Source organism: Balaenoptera ricei, chromosome 17 (genome assembly GCF_028023285.1).
Source record: "Balaenoptera ricei isolate mBalRic1 chromosome 17, mBalRic1.hap2, whole genome shotgun sequence".
Classification (NCBI taxonomy): Eukaryota; Metazoa; Chordata; class Mammalia; order Artiodactyla; family Balaenopteridae; genus Balaenoptera; species Balaenoptera ricei.
Window position 1 is genome coordinate 51,392,054 of NC_082655.1, and position 12,308 is coordinate 51,404,361.

A 12,308-nucleotide genomic window follows, 5' to 3' on the forward strand; every position below is an offset into this window, starting at 1 on the left:
CATTTCCTAGGATATAGATAGGCAGCTGGGTCTCTTCCATGTCTAAGAGGCAGCCTTGAAGAACAGACAAAGTCAACCTTGGGTGTAGCCAGATCTCTATTTGAATACTGATTACTCCTCTCTTATTGGTGTGTTCCTGGGTAAGTTATTTAATTTTTCTGGGGTTTTGTTCTGTCATTTATAAAATAGAGATAATAGAGATAATAATGCTTAACTCGCAGAATTGCTATAAGATAATACATGTAAATTGCCTAGTACCTAGTGGGCAGTAAAGGACTGGCAGCAGTTGTTATTATTATCGAGGTCTGTTGGGGGTGGGACTGAAATTTCAGTGTGACCAAAAAATGGATTCTATACAACAAAGTAACAAAGGCATGCTTGGAGACCAAATTATGAATGTCTTGGAAGTTATTCTAGGGAGTTTGCTCTACAGGACTTCAGTAGCTTCAATAGTGCCTGACAGAAAGGAAAAGCTTGGGAATTGTCACAGCCAGAATATATTATATAGATATTGATAGACTGTGTTCTCATCCCTTAGGGAGAGTAAGTAATTATGTCACGGAGAGAATTTAAGGAATTAGCTTCACTTTAAAACATAGAGTAGCTTCTTTCTATCAGATCATTGATCTCTGCACTTTCTATTGCATTCCTCCATCAGTCATTTTTTTTTTAACATTCACAATCTTATTTACCATTATATCTTTGAACTGACTAACTAAACATTATATATGTTATAAAACATACTCAACAGAGAAATAGTAAGATGAGTTAAGGATGACAAAATTAAATAATAATCTTTGTATTTTACGTAGTAATTGCATTTATATTGCTTTGCTCTTATCAGAACTATTTTTTCATGGAGAGTTCTATGGCTGACTATGCTTCATTATTTTGAAAATATTGATTTAATACTTTGAAATATGGCAATTTCAAGATTTGTTTATTTCTTTTTTTTTATTTGAGTATAGTCAACTTACAATATTATATTAGTTTCAGGTGTGCAACATAATGATTCAATATTTTTATAGATTATACACCATATAAAGTTATTATAAAATATTTACTATATTCCCTGTACTGTACATTACATCCTTGCAACTTATTTTTTTATACATATATCAATTGTTTGTACCTCTTAATCCCCTTCACCAATCTTGCTCCTCCCCCTACTCCTCTCCTCTCTGGTAGCCACTAGTTTGTTCTCTGTACCTATGAGTCTGTTTCTGTTTTGCTATATTTGTTCATTTGTCTTTATTTTTAGATTCCACATATAAGTGAAAATATACAGTATTTGTCTTTCTCTATCTGCCTTACTTCACTAAGCATAAGATCCATATATTTGTAATCTTCTTAAAAATTGCCTTGGACAAAAAGACACCTCATAAAGATATGTAAATGCAACAGAAAAAGCTATGTCATTAGCTAACTACAAATCACTAGGCTCGTTCTATAATCTTATTCATCAGTTATGCAAAGGTTTTTTGGCAAAATTCAGATGGTAAATTCTCATCTTCCCTGATGTCTATCAATTGTTCTTAAAAACAAATCGAAAGGTGTTGCATTTTCATATTTTTAACAAATAGACTTACAACCTACTGAAATTATTCTTTTGGCAGGTTATTTTACAGGTGGAAAATTCTGTTTCTGGAATTTTAAAGTAGGAAATTCTGAGACAGTTTTAATAGGTGATGTATTTATATCTTTTGAGTACAAATGCATGTGATAATGGAAACACTTCCAAACATGCATCTTTAAAAAAATACTCTCTATGTGGGACATATTTCTTTCAAAAGCATATTTTTTCTCCTAATTGCTAAAACATCACTTTTATCTTAATGGGACAGATTATATGTTCTTTTTATTCATAATCCCAATGTAGCTATTGAGTAGTATACTGCAGTTGACCTTTGAACAACACGTTTGAACTGTGCAGGTCTGCATACATGCAAACGTTTTCAATAAATGTATTGGAAAAATTTTTGGAGATTTACGGCAATTTGAAAAAACCGTGCAGATGAACAACGTAGCCTAGAAATACCGAAAAAATTAAGCAAAAGGTATGTCATGAATGTATAAAATATATGTAAATATACACATACTTACAAAATATGTTATTCAACTTTTTATGTTGTCGGTAAGGCTTCTGGTCAATAGTAGGCTATTAGTAGTTACATTTTGGGGAAGTTAAAAGTTATACTCAGATTTTTGACTGCGTGGGGGGTCAGCACCGCAACCCCCACATTGTTCAAGAGTCAACTGTATTTGCAACCTCTTGTCTTTACGGAAAAGGACAGCACTTTTGTCTTTTTGTAAAAGAAATGCAAAATTTATGTAAGTGTGACAACTTTTTAAGTACTTTGCCCTCAGATAAGCAGGAAACATCTATGTGGTACAAAATATTTTCTTGGTCATTCTCCATCACATCACAAAGTATTTCTTCTATTTCTTCTTTTTAAAATGACTAATCCATTTAAAAATAGCTGTATTTTGCAATGTGCTGGAATCGAGCTAACTATTGAAGGTGACACACTAAACCTGTTTGTACTGTGGAACTCCATCTCCTCCCTCAGGACACCTGCTTGAACACAGATGATGAATGTATGAAGTCTGTCCAAGTGAGGAAACCAGAATCAATCTGTGCATTAAATAAAAGTGAAGTTTATTTTTTCTTATTTTATAGATAGGAGAGTTCATGCATAAATGTGTGGATGTGTGTATTAAATACAATGCTCTGGTATTTTGTGCCTAAGTTTCAGAGATATTTTGTACCTCTACCTCGAAGAAGTTAAATCTGCACCCCACGCCCACCCCAGCCCAATAAAGGCAAGTTCAGTCCATCATCCACATGACTTAGGCTCAAGTAATGTCTTTTAGAAAATTCACAGTAAAGACAGATAAGGAGACAGTGTAAAGCAGTACTCTAACTTTCCAGCACAATAACTAACATATAATGGGATCCCATTAAGGGCTGTCGTCTTTTTGTTTGTTTGTTTATTTGTTTGCTTTTATCACTAGAGTTCAGCCATTACTGTTTGAGGGGCTTCACTCCCACAGTTGCTAAATACAAAGTACAATTCACTTTTTTTTTTTAAAGCATTTTTATTGGAGTATAATTGCTTTGCAATGTTGTGTTGGTTTCTGCTGTATAACGAAGTAAATCAGCTATACGTATACATATATCCCCATAGCCCCTCCATCTTGCATCTTCACTTTTATGCAGAATGATAAAAGTCTCCTTAACCTTTACATCCTAAGTTTTTAGTTTCTATCATAAATTAGAGAATCTCATGTTAAGGTGAAAAATATGGTCATGATGATCATTATAACTCTTACTAATGACCCCAGCTATTTTCCATCTTTTTATCCAGTTGACAGTCTCTTGATTGGTAAGATGTTCAGTAGAGTATCTTTTGGTCCTTCCACTGTTTCATTTTCATTTAAGAAGCCATTTAAGCGACAGTATAATTCTAAAGAAATTGCATACTATATATGAAATTTCAAACACTGATTCATTCATGGTGGGGATGGGATGGTGATTTAGAGCTCCTCTAGATTTTTGAATGAACAGAAAGGCTAATTTTTGCCTCATTAACTTATCCTATGAATTTTCAATTTGACCAATTCTGAATGACTGCTCCCACATAAGTTTTTTGGTTAATAGGTAGTTATAATTCATATTTATAGCCACTTTTCAGACTAGACAATTTAGGTCCTAAATTCTGCCACTCTTTATAACCAGTGAATATAGGTAATGTCAGTGAAAAATGTCCTCAAGCTTTTGCTAATTTTGCTGATGGTACCACAAAATAAGGGATGATCAGGTTTTAGTTGTTTATTTTGGTTAATAACAGAATTTTATAAGTTTGTTTAGAAGTCTCATATTGAAAATGGAAAATAACTTGATAACAATGAGAACTTAACTATTAAAAATACATTCTTCCAGTTGCATTTTATTAAGAAACTCAGTTAATTATATCAGAATAGATTTAAATATTTTGTTAGTAAATATGTTCAATTTAACATGAAGCCAATAATTTTTAAAATGTATGTCCCAATATAATAAAAATTTGCATAATTATATAAACGGAAGTAATTGTTATCATAAAAATATACTTATCACCCGTTTCTTTGTTCTTCCATACTGAGTACTATAATTTGGATCATATAATCACTGGGTATATGAAACTTGCATTTGGCCATACCAAACATTAGCTGAAAGGAAATTATGCCTGAAATAACTGGTTCAGTCACAAATAGGAATATGGACTGGCAAAGTGATTTTTCAGGTTAAATAAAATTCCAAACCCTACTTCCCTTTTCTTCCTCTCCAAGAATTTCTATAATATCTAAAATTCATCCCTTCATGCCCTAATAAATTTATTATTTTAATCATTTAATTTTTTTTCAGGGGGAAGGATGTCTGTGCTTCATTTCAATGTGTTCTCTCATTTCAATGTATTGGGTCCTGTCAGTGAGGGAGATTTAGGGTTCTTGCCTTTGTGATTCACTTGAGTAAGTGAGTAGAATATCTTAATTTTATATTAAGGTATTCATAAACTTATTAGCCTCAACAGCTGGAGGAAAATTTACTTCTCTTGATGTCAGTACTGGCCTGAGATATTAAATAAGAATATATATTCTAAAAATGCTCTGCTTACATTTCCCATTAAGCATAAGAACTATTAATGTCTCCTCCTTGTTGTTATTGCTGTTGAAAGCCATATTTCAGGATACCACCCTGATATACGGATATGGATAGCTAAGTCAATTAATACAGGCTTTCACTATATGGTTACATGAAATGTTTATGACAAGGACACTTTCTTAATGAGTTTACTGAAACTCTGTGTGCCTGTTACTCCCTATTTATATTAGAATCTAGTAAAGGCAATATCTATTAGCACAGAATCTTATATTTAAATGTTTGCCTTTTATTGACTGATATATCTTCTTGCTCTGCAGAGAAAAGAACTCTTCTGGTTTTTCCTCCATTTAGGTAATCACTAAGTGTAGGAAATTGGTTTTGTCCACAAGACAGCAAGGTATTTGAATATATTAGTAACACAGAGAATGTAATTCAAGGTTAGATTTTGTTTTGCACCATTTAAGGTTCTGTAGTTGCTTGTTTTAGTGATAATGAGATGGGCTGAATCCTAGACAGTAAAAGGAGTCAAGTTTTCCCTCAAAAAAACCTGTTTGCCTCCTAATATTTTTTCTATGCTCTCAAATGCACGTCAATCCAGTGAGCAAAATAAAACAAAGAAAAGAAAACAAAATAAAAACGAATTTTCCAATTTGTTTACATTTTCCCTTTTTGTTTTGGGACTTGGGGAATTTTCAAGCAATATATGATTCTGTACCCTCTGTAGTTTCTCTTTCGTCACAATTCTGACTACTTAAATCTCACCTGCATTTTCAATCTTGCCCATTCCAAGGACAAATCTTAACTTCAGTAGGAACAATTTCAAGAACTCAGAACAATTAGTAAGCATAAAATAATAATATGACTTACTGAGCAAGAATTATGCTGGTGGCTTTATATATTCTCAATCCTCACATGGACCCTACACATTCAATATCATTTCCCCCAAATGCACACATAAAGAAATTTTTCCTTAATTATCCATTATGTGCATTTGAAAACATTGAAAAAACATCAAGGCACAAAATAGGGATATATTTCAAACAACAATGTATGAGGATGGATGTCTATGGCATAGTCTTTAAGGGATAAGGTGTACCTTCAAATTTTACTTTGTAGATTTAATTTAATTTTTTTTTTTTTTTTTTTTTACATATTATTATTTTATTAGCATCTCCTAAATATAAATAAATTAGTGTTTGTCTGGTACACCTTTTCCATCCTTTGACTTCAGGTTTTCTGCGTTCTTATGTTTTATGACTTTTTTTTTTTTTTTTTTTTTTTTTTTCACACACACACACTGTATTTTATTTTTACAAGAGATAAATCGACTGACACCAAGCATTGTACATGGATGACCACAACAAAAGCAACAATGATTGCAATTACCAAACATGAAACACACTCATACTATGTCATAGTATTGACATTCAGTCCAGTAATCCTCCACTGTAACAGCTCCTTTACTTTGCAGTGAAAATTGATTTGTATATTCTTTGCCTCTGAGTCCTTGTGGAATTTTTTTTTTTTTTTAAATTCAGACAGAAAGTCACAAAAATTATACTCATCCTCATCAGTTCACTCAGTCCCATGTAATTAATTTTTTTTTTCATCTTGATCTTTTGTTAGCACTTTTATGAGTTCATCAGTTTTTCATTAGAGTTCTGAAAATGCTTATTCATTCAGTTCAGCAGTACAGTCCGCTACCAGAAACCTGTACTTGTCTTAATTTAATTTTTTATCAGATAAGATATTATAATTTAGTAGAAAACAAAAAAAGTTACAAAGAAAGGTTTCTTCTATGTCACTTCTATCATATCCCAATTTCCTAAACTTCTTATTGTTCACTACTGTAGAATGATGAAATGCTAAGCCACCTATCTTGCTCTGTTTGTACAACAAACATGTTTTATTCTATAGAGTAGAATAAGGTTACTTATACCAGAGACTCCTATACTTCTTTGATGATTTTGAGCCAGTGTTTATTCCTGATCTTCACTTTTTGAACCTGATCTTAATTCACTGGTAACTTAAATGCCAGTGTTTACAAAGCACTATGAATTTTGGCCAGAGTGGTTTCCTACCCTTGATGCTGAGTGTACAGTACGGCTTGTATTTGGCTAGTTTTACATCACCATGTTGATAAAATTATTCTCATACAAAAAGCATTAGCTTCTTATTATTTAGGGTTATTTGGTACAGACTTTTTCCTATCATACCAAAAATGATTGGACTCTCAGAGTTCTGTGGTCTCAACAACGTAAATGAAATAATAGAAAACAAAAGCAAACTCAAGAGAGGATATCCCCTTGGTGATTAAAAAATTATTTAAGCAGATATTTGTTTTCATCTGTATTTTATACATTGGATATTATATATATATATATATATATATATATATATATATATATATATATATATATATAAAAGCACTGAAGATAAAATTACTACTTGAAAGCATTGTAGGTATAGTCACTTGTTTTTTACCTTGACCTAGAGTAAGGTTGTCTACAGCAGGCTTTGCTTCAATAAGAAATGTTATTGAGGCCTTGCTGATTTCATACTCTAATGTGACACCAATATAGTCATGCTTGATCTTCCACTGTTTTGTGGAAAGATGCATTACAAATTTTAATTGAGAATTATTCCTGGTCAATTATTGATGATGTCAGAAAAGATTTCTTGATTAACAAATAACAATGGTATGAAGAATGGACAACTCAAAGTGACCCATAATCTTATTGACATTGATTTGTCAGCCAAGAAACAGACTTTGATCATAAAATGGTAGATCCCCTAGCCTTTCTGATAGTTTACAATTAAAAATAGTTATTCACTTCTTATTCATTTGGAAAAACAGCCTTTCATGATGAATGACGTAATATAAAAAAAAACTTAGAGAAAAATCACCATTCATTTTTTATGTAATTCTAACTCATTTATTTGAAAGACTAAGGCATAAATCAAATACGTATTTTTTAGAGCATGCTATTTTTTCATTATGCACTTAAAATCCATATATTTTATAGTCTCTATTTGTATGTAAATCATAAGGCTTATTAACAATTTTTTTCTTTGCTGTTCTCACAAACATGATTGACAGTAGCTTAGCACCCTTGAGTAACCTAGCAACAAGGTTTCTTACTCTATAGCAAGTAAGAAATGGATGCAAACAGAGTGTTATGGGAAAAAAAAAAAGAGTTCAATTTCAGAATATATGTGCATGTATACAATTAAAAATCACGATGAAATCTAATTTGGGTGAAATTGGTTGACAATAGGTATTGAATTTCCTAGTAAATAATATATTGCCAGTGAAATCTTGTCTCCTTCATTCAGGAAAAAAAAAAAAAAAAAGATCTATTTCAGACTGTACCACTGTTGACTAGGTTACTGAATATATGTCTTCCCTAGCAGCCTATTCATTATAGATTAGATGAAGGGAGTGTCTGGGCATGTTTTCACTATGTGGTAGATGAGTTTACTAGATGGAATTTCAACAGTAAACCTTCCTGGCAGTGATACATTTGCTAATCCCTTAAATAGTTTTAGAATAAATATTTTATCTTATTTTCAAGGGGTTGTGCTGCACTTTTGGGGGATCAATTTCTTGGAAATACCACAAAAGATTCCACCTTGTGTTTTACATGTTAAGAAGCTGATATGTTTAATATCTGTTTCTTTTGGTGAAATTTAACTTCTATAATTGCTGTTTATTTTCAATGAGAAAATAACTCTTTTGTGTTTTAATTGTAAGGTCATAATGGGAGTGTACCAGGTATTGGGAGAAAGCTACATCTTCATAGGATCATTATATGAAAAATAGACTCAGGTGGGAGGGGAAACACATACTAGTGAATACCTTCCATTAAATAGCACAGCTTTTATTCTGTGCCAAAGGCAGAATTACCTGGCCTTTCTCAATTTGACAGGTAGTTCACTGCACTTCAAGAAATCTTAGAGCCTTATGAAAGATTGAAGTAAGGGACAGCAGGATGGGCTATGAGCTGGACATATGATTGTGCATTTAAAATGAATGCATAGATTTGTAAAACTAGAAAGCCTCTGCTCTCTGGTAGAGATCCCCCCTCCCGCCAGATAACCCAAGTTTTGGTTATTTTTAAAATCTAACCTTAAATGACTCTGATTTTGGCTGTAATCACGACTGGGTGTGAGCTCAACATCAATATCTTCCTCTCACTATCCTCCCAAATCTCTCTTCCCTAGGGAAGACCAGAATTAAAATCATGATATCCTTAAGGAGAGGGCCAAATATTCTCAACTAAATAGTCTTATTTTATCTGTATGTGAAAAGTTTGGTCACTTACATGATTTGGTTTGAAGTGAGTCACTGTAAATAAATGAAAGGATATCCTTTACATGAGAAACAGTTCCCTGTCCTTGAAGATATCTAGTTCCAATTGGATAAACCAGTTGCATAGAATTTATACCCCAAATGTCATTATAGAAAAATTGGTCTACATGTGATGATGCTACTAGTAACAGCTGTAGTCAGTGGTTAATTATTCAGGAAAATGACATTTCAGATATGGCATATGCACATTAACTTCCCCTTCCAGCATAGATGTCTCAGTGGGGCCATATTGTTGAAAAAATATCTTCATTTTGGGAAGTTGAGTTCCTAGAGGGCAGGGATGATCTTATTTGTGATTTTATCCAGTATCTACTATAGTACTCTATACAGTGTAAGCTTGAGACAAATGATTAATCTTTTTCTTTACAATTAGAGTTTGTGTGTATGTTAGAAAGATCTGTAACAACCACTGAAATTATACTAAAATAACCTAAACTACATAATATGTGTTAAAAAGAGACAAAATTAAATAACATATGCCCTTAGAAGAGGAAATAAAGTTTAAAAATCAACTATAGACAGAAATTAATTACCATAAAATTACTGTTAATTTGTGAAGTTGATCTAAAAGGAGCTGTACTTGTTATTGCAGGTTTGGTTACAGAAGTACGGCTACCTTCCACCGACTGACCCCAGAATGTCGGTGCTGCGCTCTGCAGAGACCATGCAGTCTGCCTTAGCTGCCATGCAGCAGTTCTACGGCATTAACATGACAGGAAAAGTGGACCGAAACACAATTGAGTAAGTAATGGCATCTGCACTCTTTCTTTCTCAGCTCTTGAGCCAAACTAAGTGGTCTGAAAAACCCTTAGTGAACTCCACCAACCACAAATGGAATGATTTGTCTCATGAACGTTTCTTTGGAACTTAACCTATGTTAACTCCACTCCCCTGAGAATCATAAAAAATTAAAACACAAAATTAAGTTTACTCACCTGGACTTGAACAATACATTTTCAAAATAGGAAAGAAAATACCAACAATGGGAGTCAAAGTAGATGTACAGCTGAAGCCACTACTAGAAGAGTGGTGATCAGTGATGTGCTGGAGCTGGATTGTATGGCTGGAGGGAGTAGTGTGTGCACATCTCTTTCCCTAAATGATATCACAGCAGTAACCTGAAATTGATCAAAGTCAAAATATTGAAACCGAGGAAAATAGGAAACTGCAAATCAGGGCTCTGTTTTTGAGGGGGAGGGAATCAGAGAGCCAGTTAATAGTTTACTAGCTTTCTGCTAGTGACAATTCTCATACTAGTTAAATCAAGGGAAGAGTTTTCACTGAAAAGTTTGTGCTTTCAATCTTTTAGTAACAAAGGGCTTATTTCTACTCTTTAATAATATTTGTTATTTTATTTATTTTTTTATCAATCATTTGTTCATTTATTTATTCAACCAATCACTCTTTACTGGGCATTTTATCTGTGAAAGAGGCATATGCAGATTCAAAAGACATCGTCTCTTCTTCAAAGGAACTTCAAGTTAACTGTATAGCTAGACACAGTCATAAATTGTTTTACCACAAGTACACTATGAAACAGCATTATTGTTTCTAGACAACAAAGGAGGAAAAGATTAATTCTTTTAGTGCAGGGAAGAATTATTTGTGTTCATTGAGTCTTTGATACTCAAAAGTAAATCTACTTCAGCATTTATAATGATCAACACACAGTAAACCTACACAATAGGGAAGATAAGAATACATTTTTCTCTCTACTTTTTCAAGTAAAAACCTGAAAGTCAAAGGCTAAGTGAAGTCCAGACTAGCTTCAGAGTCCAGATTTTTTGACATTTACTTGGGGAAGTTTCCACTATACCATGCTGTGTACCTTTGAGAAATGACACATTTTTCTTAAATACCTGAAGTACCCAGACTCAGGCATATATAATTAATTCTTACATGTTAAACTAATTTAATATATAATTTTAAAATTGTATTTTGCCTTCTAATACTTAAAGTATGATGTTAGTCATACTATTTCATCAAAACAGAAAAAACATATAACAATGGCTTGAAGATTAAACAGTTTTCAAGCAGTTTGAAAAAATAAATTGGGATACGGAGGGTGGGAGGGAGGAAGATGCAAGAGGGAAGAGATATGGGGACATATGTATATGTATAACAGATTCACTTCGTTGTAAGGGAGAAACTAACATGCCATTGTAAAGCAATTATACTCCAATAAACATGTTAAAAATAAATAAATAAATAAATAAATAAATAAATACATTACCTCTCCTAACATTTTTAAGAGATACTTAAATATTGAATTTGATTTGAGTCTGTGAAAACAGAATGAAGAATTAATATAATGCATTCTGTGAGAATGAGAAACCTGTTATTAATATTGGGAATACAATTTTGCTATTTTGGATCTACTGCCCTGTAATCATTGCAATTCTCTCTTAATAGTATACTATCAAAAGTTCATTTAAAGTCATAACATACCTCTTATCCAAAATAAATATAGTGCTAAATTAATAAGCAAAACCTCCAGCAAGCCCTGTGTTTTGTTGCTGTGTACAATACAGAACTCCATTTATATTACACTCTCTATCCCAACAATTTAAAAAGTGCTCTGGACAAGCTTTCTTGTTCCCTAACGCAGAGCTGATACCTTCTAATTCATTTTTTTGGAAATTATGACACAGTTTTTAAAAATACAATAAATGGTGACTTGGGAAACAAATTATTTTAAATATGCTTATTACTGGATACTAAAATTGAGAGATTGGAGTCCTATAAAAGGTGTCATTTGTGTTTCCCCTCACTTTTGAAAGCCCCTGCTAATCATTGAAAATACTCAAGAAGGATAAGTTTGATTTCCTAAAATAGCTAGAAAAAGGTCTTTGTCAGGAGATAATGGAAGAGGAATGTGTGCAGGATTTATTTGGACCCTTCATGTGGAAAGGGGTTAGCAAAAATACAGAGGTGCAGAGAAAGACACGGGTCTTTTCCTGGCATACAAGGGCTCAGATTCCAGACCAGAAGAAAGGATTGTGTCAGTGTGTAGGTGTTAAAGTAACATTTCTGTGAGCTATAGCATTATAAAGAAAAGATCAACTAAATAAGCAGCCTTAAATTTAAAACCAACCAGTTTTTCTGCTTGTTTTTTTCTTTAAAAGAGTTTTGTTCTAACTCAGTTACTTTGAAATTAAAAACGTATCTTTCTCTTTAAAGAGAGTGTTACACTTGGTAGTTATTTCTAGGTGAACCCATTAAAGCCTTGTTAAACCCTCATCATTTTCCCTTCCTAGACTGTGATGCCTCCTCTGTCTTCTGTGTCATTCT

At 32.7% G+C, this 12,308-nt stretch overlaps 1 protein-coding gene across 5 annotated transcripts in view; it reads left to right on the plus strand.

Moving 5' to 3' along the window:
* Nucleotides 1–12,308, plus strand: part of MMP16 (matrix metallopeptidase 16) — a 336,548-nt gene that overhangs the window by 144,690 nt on the left and 179,550 nt on the right. For all 5 annotated transcript variants that reach the window (XM_059901702.1, XM_059901703.1, XM_059901700.1 and 2 more), the window contains one exon: nucleotides 9,610–9,758. In XM_059901702.1, coding sequence (XP_059757685.1) covers nucleotides 9,655–9,758 — 104 coding nt within the window. In that variant the 5' untranslated portion in view covers nucleotides 9,610–9,654. The remainder of the gene's footprint in view (nucleotides 1–9,609; nucleotides 9,759–12,308) is intronic.